This window comes from Diospyros lotus, chromosome 10 (genome assembly GCF_014633365.1).
Source record: "Diospyros lotus cultivar Yz01 chromosome 10, ASM1463336v1, whole genome shotgun sequence".
Lineage (NCBI taxonomy): Eukaryota > Viridiplantae > Streptophyta > Magnoliopsida > Ericales > Ebenaceae > Diospyros > Diospyros lotus.
Genome location: NC_068347.1, coordinates 32,162,714 through 32,187,850, shown reverse-complemented (window position 1 = coordinate 32,187,850; position 25,137 = coordinate 32,162,714). Strand labels below are relative to the sequence as shown.

Sequence of the window (25,137 nt, the reverse complement as noted above, 5' to 3'; positions counted from 1 at the left end):
TTGTAATTAAAAAAATAGCCAAGCAAATTAGAAATGAAATTTGGGTCAAATTGCAGAGAAGAGATGGCCGAATTTGTTGTAAGATTTGCAAATCAATTACAGCAGGATTTGAGGAAGATTTGTAAGCTGGATTTGAGGAGATTGTGTGATGTAAAATATATAGTTATATATATATCTGTGTTGTGTGTGCGCGTGAGATAGCAGAGAGAAGCTTAGTCTTCTTTTCTACAAGTGGTACAAGTGGGATGCAAGATTGATGGGATGCAAGAGTGAGGACCAAGGCATTTGCGCCTATAAATAGATGGAGAATTGAGAGTAAATGGAAAAACAAAGAAGAGAATGGAAGATAAGCAATCGGACGATAGTCATGGCCACGACAGCAAGCTTAAGCGAGCAAGGGCGGTCGCGAGCGGTGGCGGGCAGCAACGACCAGTGGCGGGGGGCAATAATAGTGGTAATAGCAGACGGTGGCGCGATGGCCTACGACGGCGTGCATGGTCGGTGGAGTAGCTGCGAGCGGCGAAAGCTACTATGCGTGCGTGAAGCAGGGAAGGAGAAAGAAAAAAAGAAAAAAAAGAGAAGAAAAAAAAAATAAAAAAAGAAAGAAAAATAAGAAAATTATGAAAAAATAGGAAAAATCTTCGAAAAAATCCCATAAAATCTTAGAAATTAATCTGGGGCTAGATTTCTTTCCCGAGGCTAAGATATTGTCCGAACACACGTTCCGAGGTCATAACACGCATACCGAGGAAGGTTGAGGGGCTAAGCTAAGGTGAGTAAAATTTTCTAGAAATTTTTAAAAAATCAAGAAAGTTATTTTATAAATTGTTATAGAGAAATATTTGAGAAATATTTAGCTCGGATTTATTGAGAAAAAATAGGAAGAAATAGAGGAAAGTTATGAGAAAATTAGGAAAAATAGAATATTGATATTCTTGAATAAATATGCTAGTCAGGGTACGTTGAGATTTCAAATTGAGTACGTTAGAAGCCTAACATAAGAATCAAGATATTCTGAGATATGTTTAAGGTAAGTGGTTCGACCCAAAACTTAATTTTATGAAAATGGTTTATCATGTTGTCATGTCTTGATGTGAATATGTCATGTAGATTGCATTTACATGTATTGATGATGAAATGTGCATACATACACGATGATATTATTGATTATGCATTCGCATAAGGGTTTGAGAGTACGGGGCGAGATCGCTGCTCTTTCAATGGTGCACCTATACATCTCGACATGTTGTAAGAAGTCGTAAAAATGGGGAGTAACATTAAGGTATGATTGGCTCAAACTGAAATGAAAAGGAAAATGACATTTTGCATCCATGTATGAAATATGTTTATTGTTCCCTTACTTAGATGATTCATCATCTAACTTGGACTTTGCCCTTAGAATATTCAAACGTTCTAGATGGAGATTGTAGCAGAAACGATGATGAATGAGGCATGAAATGGTACTTAACAAAGTGCATGATAAACTGAATGTATGTTATGTAACCCATGTATTTAAGTTCTGTTATTTTGAATTTTGAACGTTTTGAGAAATGATTATATATAACCTTATTTATGGTTAATGTTAAAGTTAAGGTTCTATTTTAGCTTCTGCATTTGATGTTTATGATGATTCTCTTTCGAGATAGATGTATGAAAATTTTGGGATGGATATGAGGAATGATATGGTTTAGCATTAGTTTTGAAAGAAAAAATTTATTATCCCAGAATTGTCCTAAGTTATAACACACCCAAGAAAGTGGGGTGTTATATATATATATATATATATCTTTGCTAATAAAACTAAAGACTTACCTCTTTGTAGATCAGGGCTGGAACGAGCCCAAGGGACAATGGAGGCTCGGTCAGACGTGCGGGAGAGAAAGAGAGAGAAATGGCTTGAACGAGAGGAAGAGAGGTACGAGCCTACTCGAAGGAAAGCGTGGGAAAGTGAGAGAGAGAAAATGCCAAACTTAGAGGAATGAGGGTCACGTAGAGAGAATATGTGTGTGAGAGAGAGAAAGAGAGGTGTGTGAGAGAGAAAGGAATTTGAATGTTGAAATTTTGCTACCTTCTCTTAATTGGAAATATCATTATATCATTCGAGATATCGTGATATTTTGCACTAAAATATCGCGATATCTCTTGGGTGGCTTTGAGGGTGGCTTTCCGAGGGGGTCGAATAACATTTCTTGGGGGGGTATGAAGAGGTAGTGAGTCCTGATAATGACATATGGGTGGGGTGAACATAACAATTCTTCTAAGTGGGCAGAAGCTTGCAATTACATAAGATTAGAATAAAATCAAAAGGGCCCTCCCTCATATAATGCGATTTTGTTTACTTTGAGGTGATTTTATCTTCGGGGGTAAAAATGTTATTTTGGACACTAAATTTATGTTCACTCCAATGTGTTCACTTCAACGTGCTCAAAGTTGGGTTTGAGATCTAATGTACTAAAATCTAACATCTTCATTGTCGGGATTCAGAGTCACAATTTGGGGTTCATTCTTGCTCTTACTGGGTTTCAGCAAAGTAGTATACCTTTTAGATTCTTAAGTATCCCTTTAGCTACGGAAAAGTTAAGAGTTAGCTATTATACTCCGTTGATTGAAAAAATCTTGGACAAAATCAACACCTAGACAATTTCATCACTTTCTTATGCAGGCCATGCAGAGCTTATTCGGGCGATGCTCCAAGAGGCTGAGTGTTTCTAGTTATCTATCCTTCATGTTCCTGCTGCAGTTATTGAAAATATCTATCGTATGTGCAGGATTTTTCTTTTGAATTCCAAGATTTCTCTAGTTTCCTAGAGAGATGTTTTCCTGTCGAAAAGAAAAGAAAGTTTGGGCCTTAAGGATCTCAAAAGTTGGAACTCCAGCCTTTTGTCTAAAGTCCTCTAGATTATTCATTGCAAGAAAGACTCTTTGTGGGTGAAATGGATCCATCATGAGTACCTTGGTTCTACTTCCATATGGGAGAGAGGGGTAAGGAATGATGATTCCCTTCTTTTTAAGAAGTTGTTGGGTTTTAGGGTTGCCATCTATAATGTTAGGGGCTCTTTAGCTGATGCTTTTGTTATGTTATTTGACTAGGCTAAAGGTAGCATTTTATGTTCTAATGCAACGTATGATTTTTTTTTGCCAAAGGGGTAAAGGATGAGATGGGTTTTAGATGTTTGGAACTCTTGCCTTGTTCCTAAACAAGCATTTATCTTGTGGCTTTGTGCCAAGGCGAAGATTCGAACAAGGGACAAGCTTCATTTTATGGATATTGGTCATTGTTGTCCGCTGCGCAGTATAATGTAATAAGCTCTTAATCATCTTTTCTTTCAATGCTCGATGAGTTCTACAATATGGAGCCATATCTGAGCTTGGCTGGAAATATCTCATGATATGTCTTCAATATCCAACACTCTTAAATGGATTAAAAAGGAAACTAGAGGTAAGTCATGGCAAAACGCAATGAAACAAATTAGTTTAGTTGTCACTGTCTATCATATTTGGACTATCAATAATCAAATGTTGTTTAAGAATTTGGAGCCCCAAGCTGAGCCTATTATTAATAGGATTATAACCTTTATATACAAGATTATTTTTTCCTTGTATTCTTGTGTTTTAATCCAATATGAATCTCTAGTTATGGGGCATTAGATGTGGTCTCTTGTGTATTTGTCTAGATATGCGTTGCTGTTTACATTTTTTGATATCTAAATTTAAACATTTTGATAAAAAAAGAAAAAAGTTATTTTGAATATCTTTCTTTATTTGCCCCATTTCTCTCTCCTCTTTTTCCTTCCTTCCACTGTCAACTTCTCGCTTGTCGCTTCGTCGTCGTCTCCTCGCCTTTCCACACCGCTGCTCATTGCCTCGCCTCGTTAACCTGCTGCCTAATTGCCTTGTCGCTACTCACCACTAGCGACAATGTGGGTCAATGAGGCAGCAATGCGACGAGTCACAAGACGATAATTATGCAGCGAGTCGACGAGACAACGAGATGAAAAAAAACAAAGGAAAGAGAAATGAAATGGGTAAAGAGGAATACCCAAAATAACTTTTTAACTCCACGGTGAACAAAATCGCACTCACCCTTATATGGTGGAATTGATTTAAGAAATTACTTTAATAAATTCCACTTAGAATACTTGTTTGGCTTATAATTTTTTTTTAAGAGTTTATAAGTTTTTTTATTTAAAAGTTGGGTAAAATTTAAAAATTAATTAATATTTAAGTTGATAAATATTTAGATAAATGTATTTTAAGTTATTATTTATATAATTATGTGTTTTGTTTGAAAATTGTAATAAACTATTAAAATTTAATAAAAAGACAAAAATAAACATGTTTTTAAATAATATAAGTAAAATTTATAAAAATATTAATTCTTAATAAAAATAAATTATAAATTGTATCCAAGATAAAATTTTTACTATTAGATATTAATAAATTATATATAATTATTATAAATATATTAATATAATATTTTATATTTAAATTTAATTTATAAAAAAATTAAATATATTAGTACAATAAATATTAAAATATATATATATATACATTAAAAGTTAATATGTATGTTATATATATATGGAGGTGACCACAAGAGAAGGCAATAATGGAGGCGACGGTCATGGGGAGGAAGTAACAAATCTGGAAGCAAGACGCGGCTATAGACATGACGAAATAGGAGATCCAAAAACAGCAATGATGAAAGTCGGCCGGGCTGAAGGCAACGATAAAGAAAGTCGAGTGCGATTTTGTTCACTCCCTTTAACAGGGTAAACATCACCCTCAAGGAATAGCAATTATCCCACTACATGCCGTTCCGTTGCTTTTCTCACCTTCACAAAAAGTGTAAGGGTGATGATCACCCCGTTAAAGAGGGTGAACAAAATTACACTCAAGAAAGTTGGCAATAGAGGACTAAACTTTTAATAATTTATATATTTTAAAATAATTTAATTATATATATTGATACTTTAATTATTATACTCTTATTTTTATCCATCGATGAGTAAACTTTAATGTATGTTATCATTCAATCTCTGACTATGATTTTTTGTTAAATTCGTTACGTATACTAATATAAGACCATCAAATTACTTGGTTGTAGAATTTATTTATGTTAAATTTGTAATCAATTAATTGTAGGTTCATATTGCTATATATATCACATTAATTTTTATTAATAAAATTAAAAAAATTAACTGAATTATAATATAGATCAAAATTTAATCAAAAATAAAAAAATGACTGAAATTCGAGAATTTATGTGGGGGAGAGGTAGGTTAAGGGTTGGTGGGAGAGGTTGATGGGGAGATTTATTATTATATTATTATACTGAGTGATTGATACGCAGTTGACTGACTTATTGTTAAGGTATTATTGAATATAAGGAGTCGTCTTACAGGTTCGACGAACTTATTGAGTGGTTCCTAAAAAGAGGATAAAATGATAATTTTGTTTTTATTTATTTTATAAATTTACAAAACAGGTGACTGCTCTTCTTCTCTACGCCTCTCTTGCCTGCCGCTTGTCTTTTCAATGTGTCTCGCTATAGTTGTCCAGCCTTGTTTTCGTCGCCTTGTCGCCATCACCACCTCGTCTTATCTTGTCTTGTCAATGCAGTCACTCTCGATAAGACAAGATTGGACGATTGCAGCCAGGCATGACGAAGAGGCGAGCGACAGCCATAGCAAGCAAAGATGATGTGTATAGCAGGGGGAATCCATGAGAGGGGGAGGGGGAGAGCAGGACGTAAGGACAAAATAATCTTTTTATCCCTTTTCGATAAATTCATCTTACTCTTTAGCATTTTTTGAATATAAGTTGATTGCTTTGATGTGTTAATTTAATAAAAACAATGTAATACAACCAAAACCAGCTATTTCCCAAGAATGGTTTTTTCTTAAATACTATACACGTATAGTCAATCTTGGATGGCTGTCATGTTAAATAATTAATTAATTAATCATCATACAGTCAATTAGGGGTGCGCATTCGGCTGCTAAAACTGAATAAATTAAAATTAAAAAAATTAAATCAACCAAATAAATCGAATAAATTGTAAACTTAAATAATAATTAAAAAATACCATATCAAACAATGAAACAAGGGGGAAAACAATTCTGCCGCCCATGCCTATTTCTCTTTTCTTGCAGGCGTAATTGATTACGCCTGTCAAGCTGTCTTTTCTTGCATGCGCAATCAATTGCTCCTGTAAAGCTGTCCCACCTTTGTCCCTTGCGCCTGCAAAGCTGTCCCACCCTTCAAATCAATTGCGCTTCCCCTTCCTTTTCTTTCCGAGCTGTAACACGTTTTTTGGAGGTGCGTTAGGTGGAAGAGAAATTTCAAGATCCCTGATCATGTTAGGTTAAGAATTTATATTTTTATTTTTAAAATAATTTTTTTATAAAAATAATTTTAAAAAATAGGATTCTCAAAAGTAATTTTTAAATAATTTTTTCATAAATTTTTTTTTATGGAGGGGTTGTAAATTCAAGGCTGCGTTTTCTATACTGTTTTTAAGTCATTTTTAGTTTTTAATTTTTTAAAATAATAAAAACGCGTTTTCTTTATTATTTTTAAAAATATATTTTTGAAAACAAAAAAAAAAAATTATAAAGAAAACTCAAAATAACAAAAAATTATTTTTAAGTGTTTTCATCCAAAACAAACTCAAAACTCAAAACACATTTATTTATTTATATATTTATTATTATAATAAAAAAAATATTACAAAATTTATTAACTTTAAAATGTAGATATTTTTTTTAATAATTTATAAACATTAAATATTTTTAATTTACTGAATAATTAAATTTATTGAATAAAATATCATTAAAAAATTATTTTCAAAATTTCAAAGAGAACGCGTTTTCTAATTTTATATTTTGAGAAATAGTTTTTTAAAATGACAAAGAGAACGCATTTTCAATTTTCTAAAAATAGACTACCAAAACAGAAAACTGAAAATGAATTCAAAACTCAAAATTGAAAATTGAAAAGCAAAGAGAACGCAGCCCAAGTTTCTCACAGACTTGGAAATGTTTTTAACAAATAAAAAAACTAAAATATACCTTATCCTTTTATAATCCCATACAAACATATTATATATATTATATATATGTAATATATTTATATTATTTATTATAAAATATTATATATATTAAAGTAGATATTCATACAAACATATATATTATATATATATACACATACATATATATATATACATAATGTGTAAAAAAATAATATATATTTTTTATTTTCTAAAGATATTGTGGATCCTAATATTTTATATAGTAAAAGAAATTTATTATTTTTAAATAAAAAATTAAATAAGGGTAATTTTAAAAAAAGAACATGAATTCCCAAGAATGTTACATTTAAATCAAACATAGAAATGTAAGATTTTCAGAAAAGAATACTTAACATTCCTGATAATATTTAAATCTATCCAAACATAGAATTGCATAAATCCTGTGAATAAAAGATTTCTAAGAGCATTCCCAAGAATCATGAATTTCAGGAATTTAGAAACTTTTCCCGTACTAAATGCCCCCTAAAAGTGATGTCTCTTTATTGAAAAAAAAGAATGTTGAGAACGGTACATTTGATTTGATTGTAAGTATAAATTTTATATAAAAAAATATATTTTTTAAATAATTAAATTTTAATAAAATATTAATTAAACATATTTAATTGACTTAATTTTTTACTTAAAATTTGTTATATTTTTTGTCGACGTTTAGAATTAATCGATTGTGATTCATAGGTTTGCAATGAGAAAATAAGTCAAAATGCAAAGAGGAGAAACAAAATAGAGCATGCATGAGAAATTTTTACATGGTTCGACCAGAATGATACATACTTCACAACTGTTCTCTAGTATTTCGACAGAATAATAGTATATCATTATTGTTCTTCTTCTTTTAATAATGATTTTTAACCCCTATTTATAGCAAGGGGTGTTTACAATTATATAAAATCCGTAAAATAGAAGGATAATGACATAAGGGACAAAGTGTCCTTATCAATTTCATAAAATTGGGAGTGAGCTCTGTATTACCAAGGATCTAGTTTGACTCAAATAAAGTAGGTGGGTTTCTACCTTCGGTTGTTCCACAATCTTGTTATTATGCGAGCTGATCGATTAAGCTAGCAAGTTAAAGGCATCGTTGGGAGCTCGCTTGATTCCGTAGATTGAGATTGAGTTTCAGTGACGTGTGACCTTGTTCTAACGAACTCGGGCTTGGGCCTATTGGGTTTTAGACGATTTGGGTCGGCCTGCTAGATTGAGTTCAACCCATAAAAAATGGTTCGAAAAATACCCATAACACTTTTTTAGTTTTTGATGTTTGAATGTTATTATTTTCAATAGAAATAATCTCATACACACATATAGATAATTAATAATCAAATACATAAATTAATAATTAATTATATAAAATAATTAAATATTTAAATATTTAAAAAATAAATTAAATATACATACACAACAAGTTTAGCCATATATGTTGCAAGTCGCCTATGGTCGTCGTTGCCACCTAGCCACAACCGTTGCAAATCGCTGATGGCTGTCACCCAGTCACAGTCGTTGCAAGTTGTTGGATTTGGCCAATCCATATCTTCTCTGTTGATGGGCGACTGTCGCTGTAGTCGTTGGATTTGATTGATCCTTCTTTTGTCCATTAATGGGCGATGGTGGAAGGGGAAGACCAATATGGGTTTTCCATTTTCATGAAAAATTGATTATAACCCCCTAATGAGAAAACTAATTCTAGCAAAAGTAGGAAAAAACATCACGTGACCATAAGTTGAAAAATATTTTTTTATAAAAAAATTGTTTAATCAAACACTTCAAAATGTAGAATTTGGATAAAAAATAATCATTTTTCAATAAAAATATGGTCAATCAAATAAACCATAAGAGAATAATGACACATAATCCTTTTAATTTTTCTTAATAAAGAGATGACTTAACACTATTATTCACCATAACATTATTCTTATCTTAATTAACATGTTATTTTGATTTTTTTAAAGTTGTATTTAATTAATTCTATAATAATATATAATATGTATAATAATTATATATATTATTATTAAAAATTAATTATATAGACAAAAGTTTTCTCTTTTATATTATCTCGTTAAAATTATCATTAACTATTAATGATAATTTAATTAATTCTTAACGATAATTTAATCTCTATTAACTATTAATGGTGTGTGAGAACATTATACCTGCTCAAATTCACTAATTTGATGCTATGTTAACTTTTGGGTGTGACTTTGTGCATTCATAGCTAAGTAGCAATTGAGACATGTCAAATTTTTTGACACCATCGAACATTTTAATTTAAAATAAGAATCTCTCAATCTCCTCAGAGCATCATGAAAGGTCATGGATAACAACTAACATTATGTTAAGACTATTTTGTTAGCAGTGAACTTAATACTTCTAGTAAACTTATTTAGGTTTTCAATTACTATGCACGATAATCCTTCCATTAACTAACATTCTGACTAAATAAGAGCAATGGACTGATCAAACTCACAGGACTCAATAACTGTGTCAAAATCTAGTATGATGTGATTGAGATAACACATCGAAACTCTTTCCAACATCGGAAACTCTTTCCAATTGTATGTAACTTAGCCAAGGTTTTTCCAATCATTAACCAACTAAAATCACATAAGATGTTCACTTCACGCCGGAGGTCAATGAATCCCATTAGCTATCGTCTGCCTCTATACGCCACTGAATAAAGACCACATAGAGAACATTCTCACCTTATATTTGGGTGGTTCGATGCAATGACAAATCTCTAACACCTATGTACAAGACAACCGTGTCTTTTCCGATTCAAGTACCAGTTACACAATCGAATGCAAGTAACATATCATTAAGCTTATAAGCCATATGATCCATTACATATATCACATTTGGTAGATATTCAATTAACACATACCCACATGTCTACTATCTGCATCTCCTGCAATATGGCATGTGACTCACTATCCATTATCATTAACATCTCATACTAATCAATGGTATTATGGTAATAGTTCATGTGCCAGTTCGTAATCAATTAATCATATTCCCCTTCTAAGAAATCTAAAGATCGAAAATTACTTTAAAAAATCATATAATATATATCTTTATCACATATTTTTAACAATTTAAGAATAAAATTGTCAAGACATTTAAGGACTCATTCATATATAATTGAAGAGTTATGAATGAAGATATGACCATTTATTGATATGCAAAATTATATTATTTGACCCAACACATATACTAAATATCATCTAAATCTACCACTAAGACACTAACACCAATAGTTGATAATCATGGCTCACATGATTCTTTGATCAAACTTTCAATCTCTCTTTCTAAGTTTTCAAGTTTGTCTTTTTAAGTCTTTGAGTATGGTGTCACACCCATTTCAAATTAATGACAACGTTGGAATTTATTATTCTTGCAAGGGTATTTTGGGGAGTTGGTTTATGACTTTATCCATCTTCATATTTACATATGAGCTTTGTTTTTTTCAAAGGATTTGTCTGTGTGTGTGTGTGTAATAAAGTATGGAATTTTAAATAAAAATTTATTAAGTTGTGATAATTATGACTCAAAATCCTTGTTTATCTGTTATTGGGCCTTCTAATTTGACCGTGACTATGACTTTGAATTTGACTGTGATTATGATGTTTTCAAATTCGATTTTATGTGAGATATATCTCATCTGGAGGAATATCCTCATGTATAATCCTCTGGTCAGTATATGATTTTCTGTATTCATCCATTAATGAATTTAGGTCCATAAAAGGGTGCCCAGGTCACATGAAATTAGACACAAAGTGACACAGAGTGCACGCTAATATCACTTTTATATTACTAATTTTTGGTTATTGATATTTCGTTCTTTTTGCCCGTAGTTTTTTTTGATTTGGGTTTTTCACGTTAAATTTTGTGTTCGTGTGTGGTTTGTTATCAATTCAATTTCGTAACAAACTAGTATTAGAGCCATTAGATCAAACCATCAATGATTTGGCAGATCTCAACCGTTGATATGTGATTAGTGGTTAATTTTGTAAAAAATTTGTTATAATTACAACCTTCTTTTGATCTTAAAAATGGCTTAAATTAGGTATTAATATATATTTTATGGTTATATATAAGTTTAAATCGAAAAATGAATGAAATGAAATTTTAAAGTAAAATTTAATAATAATAATAATAATAATAATATATAAAATTATATATAATAGATATACATCATTATATGCATGCATGTAATATATATATAATATAATCTAATATATATATATGTGCCATGTGTAATACATATATATATAATATATAATTTATTAATAACATTAAATTATTATATTTTTTTTTAGGCACGAAGAATTAAAGTTCATGAAGAATTCAAACCTATAAAGAATTCAAGGCCATGAAGAATTCAAGTCCATGAAAAATTAAAGTTCATAAAGAATTCAAACCCATGAAAAATTAAAGTCCATGAAGAATTAAGGCCCAACTTGAGCAACCCATGAAAGATATCATTTGGAGAAGGCCCAAAGATTATTTTTAATTCTAATGAAGATTAAAAACCAATTTATAGAAATCTATTTTTATTTTTTTATGTGAGTGCTTTATTAGGTGTGTTTTTTAGTTAAAATCCATTTAACTATTAGGTGTGTATTATAACTAAAATCCATTTAACTTTATGAGTGTTTTATTAGGTATGTATTTTAGCTAAAATCCATTTAATATTAGGTGTGTATTATAGCTAAAATCCATTTAACTTTAAGTGTGTGAGTGCCCATTAGATATAATTATATCTACTTAAATAATTGAAATTGTGTGGTTTGTATTGCATCTTGTGGCCTATAAATAGCTCACTTGATTGCATTTGTAAGTGTGATTATTATTTTTGAATCAAAGTTTAGTTGTTTTCTTATAATTCTCTTTTTGAGAATTGTTCTTGGTTTTTCTTATTTTCTTTAGTATTTTCTCTTGTGATCTTACTTCATTTTTTTTTCTTTTAAATTCTTATGTTATTTATTGTTACTTTATTATTTACCGCCTAAATGGCCGGTTAATTTATGGCTTTAAATTTCTGTAATTTTAATTCTTGTCTTTTAATTATTCACTGTCTAAATGACCGGTTAGTTTATGCCTTTAAATTTCTGTAATTTTAATTCTTGTCTTTTAATTATCCACCGGCTAAATGGCCGGTTAGTTTTTGCTATTTTAATTCCTGTCATTTAAATTCTGTTATTTAAATTATGTCATTTAAATTCATGTCAATTAATTTTCAAATGGAGATGAGTAGCTAAATCTAATCTTGGGTTAAGGCAAGGACAGTGTCCAACGCCAATGATTCCCAAAGAAAGCTGTGCTTTAAATGAGTAACATTAATTTAAATTTCAATATGAGTGTGTATTAATTATTGAAAAATCACTAGGTTTGGATTGGAGCGTAAGCCTAACTTAGAGCTTTCATGCCATGTATGAGAGTTACTAGAACTGGAAACGCTATCATATCAAAACTCGGATGATTAATTTAGTTGTTTTGTGTATTAATTACAATTGAATTTATGGTAGTTGCTTAAATTAGAATCCCGCATATCATATATGGGGATTGCTTAACCTAGAACTATCATCATCTCTAATTACATTTAATAACAAACTCTCATATCTGAAATTAAATTAATGTTGCTAATCTTTTATACTAAAATTTGGGAATCAACGGGTTGGTACTGAAATTGTCTTAACTCAAATACTCTCCAATTTCATATTCTCACGTTAAGTATTTATTTCAATTACTGCCTTACTTTATTTCCTAGTATCTGTTGTTTAAAAAAAACCATAAAAAAATTTGTTGCCAATTTGTCTAAATACGTGTGTGCTTGTGTGTGACATTCTTTTTATTTTGCCATAAATAAATCTCTCAGTGGACGACTTGGACTCATTCAGAAAATATAAATTTAAATTTGAATTACAACTGCACTCGTACACTGACGAGTATAAACCTCTCACCTAAATAAAGAAAAAAATAATATAAAATTTTTATTGTATTTTGTTTTGTGCTTTAATTGCAGGGTGAGAGTGCAGCCAAATTTTGGCGCCGTTGCAGGGGAGATTAAGGCAAAAACAAAAAGAACAAAAAAATAAAAAAAAATAAAAAAAAGAATAAGCATCTCTTGATAAATTCGTCTAAATAAAATTTCTCCATATGAGCTCATGTATTGAAGACTGCCAGGTATGGCTATCTTCTATCATTTTATTGCCAATTGAGGACAATGCGCAATTTAAGTTGGGGGGTAAGGCGTACTTAAGGTGTCTAAAAATTTTTTACCCAAAAAACAAAAAATAAAAAAAAATAAAAAAAATTGAATTGAGAGAGATAGAATTGACGTTGGTGGTAGCCATTTTTCTCGGGCAGTGCAATCACACTGCCCTATAAAGAAAGAAAGCACACTGCCAAATGTTGAAAAATGAGACGCTAGACGACGTCAAGTCTGACGGTGCAATTATGGCATGCCTCGAGCCGAGTGTAGAATAGTGATGGTCATTGCTCTATAAGAGACACCATATCTGTATGAGGTAAGCCACCATTCTTGAGCTTAGTCTTCTCTTCTTTGTGTTATTCTCCGATCAGGTACTCTCACCCCTTTTGTAAAGTTTATAGTTCTTTACTTTCTTCTTATAGTTGTCTTTAAAAAAAAAAAAAAAGATGGATCTTTATCTCTCAAAAATTCACAAGTACTATCCATCTCTCCCGCAGAATGATTTAAAAAAAATTTATGCTGCTAGGTGTGAAAGACTTAGGCCGTTGATGCGTAATAACATCCCTGAAGATATTCGTTGGCTGATCGAAGCAAAAGTTCGATTAGCTGGTGAAACTTCACCTAGTTTCAAGCACTTTCCAGGCTTAGGGAATAGTACTTTTGCGAAGAAAAGAAGAGCGAAAAAATTAAATGGTTGTTACAAATGTGCTCGATGGACCTATAACACACGATGCAAATCTGTGGGGTTTACGTCCATAAATCGAGAAGATAAAATTAGTTTCATAAAGGATGGATTGAGTAAGGAGTCTTTGGATGATATTCGATTGACTCTTGAGACGCATCCATGTGGAATAGTGTAAAGAGAACTTCTTGCTTTATGGACCTAGTTCAGAAGTGACCACCAACGCTATAGTCTTGGGAATTTGACTAAAAACGACCCTATTTGCCAATCTATAAGAAAATTGGATGGGAAGTCTATCCGCACTTCATAGAAAGTGTTTAAGCTGTTTCTGGACGTAAAACCAGAGGAAGATGTGAGCCACAATCACAACTACTTGTAAATACGTATGACTTTGGTTTGTATTTATTTCTTATTGAATTCCTATATAGCTACTTTTGATTATCAAACTTCTTTCCAGGACATACAAAAGGAGCAAACATAGAAGGCAAGTTAGTTCGTCGAATCAACATCATATGTGTACTTTGTGGCTCTCAACTTGGGAGCGATATTTGTTACGCATTTGCAGCGAGCGAATTTGGCCAAAAATTAGGAGAGAAAAAAATTAACTTGGTATATGGAGGGGGAAGTCGTGGATTGAATGGTTATGTTTCACAAGCTGTACATCTTGGAAAATCATCTGTGGTAGGTGTAATGCCAATCCCTTTAGCTGAACCACAGATTTTCGGGATTACACGTGGTTAACTTATAGAAACGACTTCTATGTCTAAGCGCATGGCTTGTAAGATTTATCAGTCATACGCCTTCATTGCTTTACTAGGAGGTTTTGGAACACTTGAAGAAATCTTTTGTATAATCTCCTGGGCCAAGAGTAATCTCCATACCAAACCCATTGGACTTTTAAATGTTAACCATTTCTTCGATGGGTTGCTCTCTTTTCTTGATCAGGCTGTGGAGCAAAAGTTCATTTCTCTTTCAGCAAGAAAGATTCTCATTTCTGCATCCTCTATTGATGAGCTGCTAGAGAAATTATACACTTATGTTCCACAGCACGATCCTCATGAGTCTCGGATAGACTGGTCTAAGGCAATCAGCAACAAGCGCCAAAGAGGTCCAATTAATTTAAATTTATCACTGTAAGGAGTGCTTTTTATTAAGATGGCTGAGTAAGGAGTATTTTTTGTACTCTTGATACGCGTCTAATTATTGTACAACTTGCTAGATTTTTCTTGGTTGTTTCCTTAAAAAAAAAAAAAAAAAAAAAAAACCAAAACTGTGGAATGTTGTTAGCAAAGTCTTTGATAAGATGGCTGAGTAATGAGTACTTTTTGTACTCTTGAGACGCATTTTGCTTATCTTATGACTTGCATGAAATTTTTATTTTGGTGTGAAAATATAAATATATATCTATATGATATGCTCATTTGTTTGTTTGAGTTTTAGCAGTTCACAGTAAATCTATGGACTTGTGGAGTTACAGGTATTCCTAATAACTCTATTTTATTACTGCAATTTAAGTTGGGGGTGTAAGGTCTGGTTATGAATTATCTGGTTCACGTTTAACTGTGAGTTTGCTATTGTTTGCTTGTAGTCTTTTGTAAATTAGTTATCTTTATCTACTCTTATTAAAAAAAAAAAATCATGTGTTTTAAATAACGCTATTCCTAAAGGTTTGGAGTTATGCACTGATAGCTGGCTAAGTTTGTAATACGAAACATGAATGCATTGATTTCTTATTTGAAAACGTATATGCATTAGAATAAGTAATTTGCATTCATTGGGGATTCAAAATTTAAAAAATTGGTTATCGGTCATAAAGTCAAAGGTAACAGTAATTAGCTGATTAGTACACTGTATGATCCCTCAACAGAAGTGAAGACTATTACCCAAGTGAGTGTTTGAGCCTAATAATCGTTAATTCTGAGTGAAATAACACTTACTCTAAATATGGTCTCTTGTTTATCTTATCTTTTTAATGGCTTCAAAATATCAATTTGCTTTGAATGTCTAGTCTGATAGTGGATGAATTTGACTGGTTTCAAACTCTGAATTAGATGACTGAGAAGCATGATAGGGGATCAATTTCTTTCATTTTGAGCCTATTAAACCTTTTTCTTTCTTTAAATTAACCTCCCTTGCTAGCCCATTTGAGCTATTTGTAGTACAACTTCTTTCGTTACCCTCGTTTAACCCATAACCATATGAATTTTGTCCAAATTAGTGTGATTTTGGAAAAAAAAAAAAAGAAAAAAAAGAAAAAAGAAATTTTTTTTTAAAAAAAAAATCTCTTAGCTATTCAGCACAATTGTTTCAAAATAAATATTGAAACAAAAAAAAAAATAAAAATCCCGACACACCCTTTGCACACTTTACCTTTTCTTTGACAACCCGTATTAACCTCATAGCCCCATTACAACCCATTCTGGTCCCTCTTGATGCTATAAATCATGTGATCTCAGAATTCGAGTTTGGAGTAGGGAATTATGTTTTCAGAAGTTACTCATCTAGAGCATTATTTCAGTCATTAAGCTATGTCAATTTTCCTGTTTTTTCATGAAAATACATTCCTTGTATTTGGGATGATATCGAGTTTTGAACTTGTTCTGCATTTACTCTTATAACGGTGCACCCCCTTGTGTGTACACCTGAGGTGTAACGCCCCATTTTTTCGAGCGTTAAATAACTTAGGAATTTCGAGAATATATTATTATTATTATTATTATTATTATTATTATTATTATTATTTTTATAAACCATCCCCCGACAATCCCGTTTTACCTTCTCAACACACTAAATAAGAATCAATAAGTTAAGACATATAATCATCATAACTGCGGAAGCTTAAAATCGAAACCTGATATGGTACATAATCAATTCACTTATATTATATCATAAAGAATTCATACCATATATTACATCATATCTTTAACAGCCTTAATACATGAAGAATCCATAATATTCTAACAAGGCTAATCATCAATAAAGCATCAGCTAAAACATCTCCGAGACAGCTTGCTGAATCATCGGCCACGCCATCATGTGCCGTCATATCTCAACCTGCTCCTTGCCCTAACTGCAAGTCTAAAACTGGAACGTGGAATGTTCTAGGGACATAACCTATTGAAGATGAAACTTCTAGTGAGGATCCAAAACATATATATATATATATATATATACAATTGCATGATGCAAGACATAATCAACATGTGCTCTTAATGTAACTTCCCAGGCCCACCAGCCTGGCACAGAATCCTAGGTAAATCTCGAATCTCTGCAGGATAAGCCTAACGTTATTCCATCATTGCCCTAGGGGAATTACGGCTACACTCTAAGGCGACATCCCATTCCCATGCATAAATATCAATGTAACAATAATATCGTGTCATGCAACTTTCACGACTTTCCATGCAATATGCCAAAATGAATATTACATTTATAACAACATGTATATATAACAAACATATCATGAATATAAGTTCTTGTGAGAAAACCACTCGCAATATCATCGTTAGGATAGGAAAACTCACAAAACCATGTTTTGGATAAAATTACTCACCTTTAGCACAAGTTCGAACTTCCTCGAAAAACGTGCATTGCCTTGATTTTCGTGCCAACTCTCAAAAGTTGTACCAATCACATCATCTCGATTACCTCAACATAAAAATGAAATTTATTACTAAATATCTTCAATATTCCATTTATTTCCTATTTTCCTTCATTTTCTTTTATTTTTCTTTCTGAAAATCTCAATAAATACATCGAAACTATTTTCTCAAATCTATCTTCACAACAATTCATAATAGACTTTAAACTTCAAGGGAAAAATACTGGACTTACCCGGATGGTGCGTTTTCATGCAAAACGAGGCACTTTGATGCTAGAATCGAGACCTATAGAACTCCAAATTCAAATATTTTTTTACAGGACCTAGATCTCGATTTTAGAGGAATTTAGCAATTTTTTTTTCAGAATTTTTGGAGCCTGGACGCACCCGCACTCGCCCAAACAAGGTGCTCCACGCTCCCCCACTCGCGGGGCCCAGCTGGCGCGTGTGCCCCACCATCTGTCTTCTTCAACATCCAGCTTGCCGGACTGGTGCGCTGCCTTCGGTTTAATGGCCATATCTCCTTCATCCGACCTCCGATTGACCCCCCGTTTGAATCTATGGCTTTCTCTTTTCATCCTCTACAAGATGATACCAAAAAATTCCACAAACAAAACCATTTTCAGACTGCTCAAAGCTATTTTCCGGTGAAGCTCGTTTTTCCGACGAAGCTCCATATCTCCTTCATCTCTCATCGAAAATTGCTCAAAATTCACAGGAATGACCCTCTAGACATGGGGAACAAAAGCCCCTTATCCGTTGCTCTCAATTTTTTCCCAAACTCTCGGATCTGAGAGTTTGATTTTTCACTCTATTCGGCTAATTCAAAAACCTCTATTTATAGGCAACCTCGACCCTCCAAATGCTCATGGTTGGTCGATCTAACCTCCCTGAGGCTTCTACCTGCCCCAGATTAGTCCAAAAATGCCACCAAACACGGATTCAACGTATTGGAATTGCATCCATAAAATGGCCGAAAATCATACAAAATTGGTCTTCATCTTGGCCAATGTCGGCCTAAGCTCAACCCAAGAGCATCCTAGGCCACTTTTCTCGAGTCTCTCACCACCGAATTCGGTGATGGGAGGTGGTAGAGAAAGCTTGGTCGGCCAGGGTAGATTTGCTCTATCTTTAACTTTTGAAAATTGCACTTTGACCCCTATCTTTTCTCATTTGAACTTTTGGTCCTTTCCTTTAAGCCCCTAAGCTTCCCAATACTGCCATTGCGACCTATAAGTTCTATACTTTTCATTACATCCCCAAAGATTCCGAAAAAATATCATTTCGACCTCCCTCCGGCAAAATTAAGAAATTACAGTTAGGCCCGAATCTTCGTTTTGGCCCTAAACCTCTTCGTTTCTTCCTGAAACTACTGAAGGGTTGTTCCTTATGAAAAACCGAAGCCTCTTCAAGCTTCCGTTGACTTCTCAGAAGTCGTCTATAACAATTCGGTATTGCAGCCTAATTGATAGTTGCCATTTTGCTGTACCGAAAACTGTTCCCGATCTGATTTCTTTTAGCACCATAAATCCTATCTCGGGGTGCTTGTTAATGTCACATCATTTTTCTTTGGCATCTCGACTGCAGGACACGCCCTCCAGTCGATTCGGTCATTCATACGGAAATAAATTACCATTATACCCTTCATTTATCCTTAAATTTCATTTTTGCTCTTAAGATAATTTACTCTTGAGTCCTTTAGAATTTCTCGGGTATTACATGAGGAATCCTTTTTATTGGAAGGAAAATCCATAGTAAGATTTGAAGTCAAAACTTCAAGGGAGTAAATCTGTGTGTTGGTTATCCTAATTGCTATTCCTGAGATTGTATGACCTTTAACCAAAAATCTGATTTAGAATGCTAAATTATTTATTCGATTTTATGCATTTTGATTTCGAATTTGAAATTTTTACATTCATACAGTTATTGTGAAAAAAGCTTGGCAGGTGTATAGTCTGATTGCTAATGGACTAGCAATGTTTAGGTTGGGGGTATGATTAGTGGTTAATTTTGTAAAAAATTTGTTATAATTACAACCTTCTTTTGATCTTAAAAATGGCTTAAATTAGGTATTAATATATATTTTATGGTTATATGCAAGTTTAAATCGAAAAATGAATGAAATGAAATTCTAAAGTAAAATTTAAAAATAATAATAATAATAATAATAATAATAATAATAATAATAATAATATCTAAAATTATATATAATACATACACATCATTATATGCATGCATGTAATATATATATATATGTGCCATGTGTAATACATATATATATAATATATAATTTATTAATAACATTAAATTATTATTATTTTTTTTTAGGTATGAAGAATTCAATCTCATGAAGAATTCAAGACCATGAAGAATTAAAATCCATAAAGAATTCAAGCCCATGAAGAATTAAAGTCCATGAAGAATTAAGTTTACAATAAGAATAATTTTGAGTTTTTCACATGTATTTTTGTTGCCCTAATTTTGCTTATATTAGGATGGTTATTAGAGAGTGTTGGTGTGCATTCTTGTAATCTCCAATTTGATTATAGTGAAAAACTTGCAATGATAATAGTGAATGTAACTCTCATATTGAGAATAAATTATTAAAAATCTCGTGCGTTTTGCTTGTTTTGATTTTTTTTTTTTTTGCTATTTAGAATTAAGACTTTAATCCTACACAGTGGAGTTGATTGCCAATTGGTTCTGTATGCAACAGAGCTTCTGGTCTTTCACACTGTTGGGGCCTCAAATCAAACAAGAAAGAAAGAAAGAAATCTGTGCTTTTTATTTACTAAAGGTTCAGAGTGAATGATATAAATGGCACAAAAGTAAATGGAATTACATCTATAAAAGTAAATTGTATTCTGTATAAAGAGTCATTCCCCCCATGGCAATTGCCAATTGGTCAAGCAAGGAAGTCCAGCCTTTCTCCATTCTTCTTGGCCAATCGGTTTCGATTAGTAATGTGATATAATCATAACTAATTCAATTTTTTTTATCAATTATAAAATTTTCATATTCAATCAAATTCAACCATTGTTAATAACCATCCAAACCAACACTTCTTGATTGAATTTGATTTGGCCGGTTAGAGCGGTTATTTACCAGTTTTATACTGTTATTGGATTGAATTTTTTTTAAAGTAAATGGACTTTAATCCAAAAAGTCAATTAATTTAAATATAATGGACTTAAATCAACTATAAATAATATTAAACATTTAACAATCAAAATTATATATATAAAAAATACAACATACAATAATAATTACAAGTCTAACTAAAAATATGAAATTAAACATTCAACCAAACTAACAACTAACAAACAAAATACAAACTTACAAATCCAAGTTAAGAGTTCAATCAAACCAACAAATAACAAAGTTACAAATCAAAATTACAAGTCCAAATCAAGTCAATAAACAAAAAACAACTAACGACAAGTCTATATATATATATATATATATTTACAACTTAACTGGTATAGTTTTGTATGTATGTATATAGTAAGTTTGGATCGATTTGATTGTCTGATTTGGAAAGTCATAATCACGAATTGAACTGACTTATCAATTAAATTATTTTTTATAATCTAACTGAATAAAAAATATTTTAAATTCACAGTTCTCGATTTGATTTGACCTGGTTTGGCACAATTTGAGTGGATCAATGGGTTAGTGAACTCCCCCACCCCTAGTGCTCTCACCGGTCCCATTGGCAAGGAGTGTGCTAATCTGTGGCCAAGGATTGCTAATGCAACCAATTTTATAACTAAATTGAATTTATAACTAAATTGAATTGTCTTATTTTTACTTAATCAAATTGAATCGAGTTGATTTAATATACTAATCGAAATAACTAAAATTGAATTAACCGATTTGGACTTTAAACTAATCGAATCGAAAAAATAGCTCAAAAACCGAACAAAATTAACCAATTTGGATTTTAAACTAACCGAACCAAAAATTAAACCGAAAAGCAATCTAAAAACAAAACTGAAAACATTAAAAACACCAACATCAACAGCAAACACTAAAAACCCATTAACAGAAAAAACACTTGATCAATACAAATATTCACTGCAAAACATTCACCTAATCAATACAAATATACACTGCAAAACACCAACAACAAACACTAAAAACTAACAAAATAGAAAAAACATTAATTGCTGCACAAGTCACTTATATATCAAAACAATAACAGCAGAAAACAAAACAAATTAAACAATAACAGTAACAGAAAGTAGAAAGCACAGCCGCACAAGAAGAAAACCAATAGGTACATAGAATGTATTATGATGTATCTATAGGTTAAACAAACAACAAATCACAAAACAGAATCAAATCTGAAATCAAATCACAAAACACAAAACAAAAATACACTTACAAATTAAAAGAGAAACAACGACTTCGCAAAGCCAACGAACCAAATCACAAAGCCAAGTTAAAGCATCAACGAACCAAAGACCTAGGGCTAGGTAAAGGTGTTTGGGTTTGACGACAAGGGCGAGCTGAGGGTTAGCCGGTGACCTAGGGCTAGGGTCGATGCTTCGACGATTGGGGGGCTGGGTCTTGGGTTATCGGGTGCAGGGGGCTAGGGGGGTGGGTGTTGGAATGGGTGGGGGAGGAACTGACGACGAAGGCGTTCGGCTCAGACAACGACGGCGATGTGAAGGTTGACGACGGGTGGGGGGGTTTGTCAGGTGGTCTCTCTTTCTCTCGTCTCGGGCGGGCTATCGGGTGTGATTCGTGTGATGTACAAAAAAGAAGTGTAATATCTCAAATTTTTTAAAGGACTCAAGAGTAATTTTAACTTGGGTTATAGGTGAAATTATCAAAAGATTAGGGGTTTAAGTATAATTTCTTGCAGTTATAAGTACCGAATCGACTGCAGGGAATGTCCCGAGTGTAAATATTTAAGGAAAATGATATGGTCTCAATAAGTGTCCTAAGATAAGATTTATGGTATTAAAAGAAATCAGAATTGAGACAATTTTTGATATGGCTAAAATATAGTTTCGATTCAGGCTGAAAAATTGAATCATCATAGGGGTCTTCCAAGAAGTCAACGGAACCCTAAAGGGGCTTTGATTTTTCGTAAGGATCAACTCTAAAGTGGTTTTGGGATGAAACAATAACTCGTTGAGTACACTAGGGCGAAATCGTCCGTATCGAGTAAGTCTTGAGTTGTTAATTTTGTATTTTCTATGTCGTAATGCAAATTAATTGGACGTTAGAGGGTGTATTTGTAATTTGAGAAATTACCAAGTGTAATTAAGATAAATTATGGGGATCAAATGTGTGAAATATATATTATATATATAAAATATATGCATATGGGATTCGCTCTTTAATGAGTATTTTTGTGAAAGAAATTGCAAAAGAAGCAATTTCCACCGAAAGGATGCAGAGAGATCGAGAGTTTGGTCAGGGTGATTGTCCAAGGCAAGGCTTGAGGCTACTGTGGGTTGTCTATAAATAGGGAAGGAGAATGGAAGTGGAAGCAGAGCATGGCCGTGAGAAGCTGAGAGCTTGGGTGAGAGAAGAGAGATTGAGGCAGAGAGCTGATGGCTGAGCATGGCAGCAAAAGCTTATGAGAGCTCCAAATGGCTGGTTGCAACCGCAAGCTCCAAATGGCCATGGTCGCAAGCTCCAAGCAGCCATGATCGCAAGCTCCAAGCGGCCATGATCGCAAGCTTAAGCAAAGCAAAGGCGACCAGCAAGCGACTGTGGGCTGGTCGGCCAAGACAGCAAGGTGCTGCCGACGGAGGCGAGCTAATGGTGGCTAGCGAGGTCAGAGATAGCTTCTGAAGGTGGTTGTCGTAGCAGTACGCGGCTATGGTAGTTGCTTTAGAGGTGGATGCGCGAGGTAGGGGACGACCGACGGTGCATGTGTACGAGGCGGCTCGAGGCGAGCGAGCAATGATGGGAATGGCCGAGACGGCAGCCGGTAGAGCTAGGCCAGGTGGCGGTGGGTTGTTCGTAGGAGTTGTAGGTGCTGTGCGCGCGCGGTGAAGATGAAGGAAAGAATGAGAAAGAGGAAAGAGAGGAAGAAAAAGAAAAAGGAAAGAAAAGGAAAATAAAATAGGAAAAAATATAGGAAAACGCTAGAAAATTCTAGAAAAATAGGAAATTATGTTTCAGTAATATTTAGGAGATTTTGGCAAGAAAGTTACTCGGGCTCGAGAATCAAGGCTAGGCACGAGAGTCGAGGTGGTGCACAAAAATTTAGGTAGGGCGCCACCATCGAGGTGGTGTGTGAGAATCAAAGTACTGCACGAGAATCGAGACTGGGCACGAGAATCAAGGCAAGGCTTGGGGATCAAGGTCGTGCACAAAAATTGAGGCAGGTCGCGCATACCGAGAAAGCCTGAGGGGCTAAGTTAAGGTAAGTAAAATTTCTCAGAAAATTTCAGAAATTTAGGAATATTATTTTATGAATTGCCATAGTGAGATATTTGAGAAATATTTAGTTTGGAATTATTGAGGAAAAATAGGAAGATACAGAGAGAAAAATAAAGAAAATACAAAAAATTATGAAAAAATAGGTTTTAATGCTTATTTAAATAAATAAAATGATTAGGATGCTTTGAACCTTAAGTTAAAGTGACATGCACGAATTTTGAGGTTGGCATGCAAATTGAGATGATGCACGTATTTTCGAGATAAAATACGAATATCGAGATAGCCCGATAAGCTTGAAAATGTAAGTGGTTCGACCCCAAAAAACCTGATTTTATGTAAATATTTTTCATCATGTTGTCATGTCTTGATATGAACATGTCATGTAAATTACGTTTACATGTATTGATGATAAAGTATGTATATGAGCACGATGAGATTTATGGTCACACGTTGCATGGGTTTGGGATTAGGGACTAACGTCGTTGCTTTGCCAAGGGTGCACCCATACACCTCGGTCTGGCAAGGAGACTGTAAAAATGGCGAGTAATCTTAAGTTGCGGTCGACCTAAACATGAGAATTATGATGTTATGTGCATTGCATTCATACACGTGCATTAAATATTTTGTTCCCTTACTTAGATGATTCATCATCAAACTTGGGCTTTTCCCCTAGAATATTCAAATGTTTCAGATGGAGATTGTAGCAGAAACGAGGATGAATGAGGTATGAAATGACACTTAATAAAGTGTATTGAATGATAAATTGAATATATATTATGTAACCCATGTATTTAAATTCTGCTATTTTGAATTATGAACTTTTTAAGGAATGATAATGTATAACCTTATTTATGGTTAATGAGGATGTAAGAATTGATTTATGATTATTGTTAAGATATTATGTTCGATTCTAGTTTCCGCATTTGATATTTATGATAATTCTCTTTTGATAGATGTATGAAAATTTTGGGATGGATATGAAGAATGATATGATTTAGCAATAGTTTTTAAGGAAAAAAAAATTTATTATCCTACAATTATCCTAAGTTATAACACGCCCGAGAAAGTGGGGTGTTACAATAAGAAATACAATGAATGGAGTAGCACCGTAGGTAGCAGCATGGGTCGATTAGCATGGGTCGGTTCAATTT

The 25,137-nt window shown here is 32.8% G+C and overlaps 1 protein-coding gene across 1 annotated transcript in view; it reads right to left on the bottom strand.

The window, feature by feature from the left end:
• Window positions 1-18,099, bottom strand: part of LOC127811245 (uncharacterized) — a 28,884-nt gene extending 10,785 nt beyond the window's left edge. The window contains exon 1 of the mRNA XM_052350954.1: window positions 17,969-18,099. Coding sequence (XP_052206914.1) covers window positions 17,969-18,099 — 131 coding nt within the window. The remainder of the gene's footprint in view (window positions 1-17,968) is intronic.
• Window positions 18,100-25,137: the final 7,038 nt, after the last annotated feature.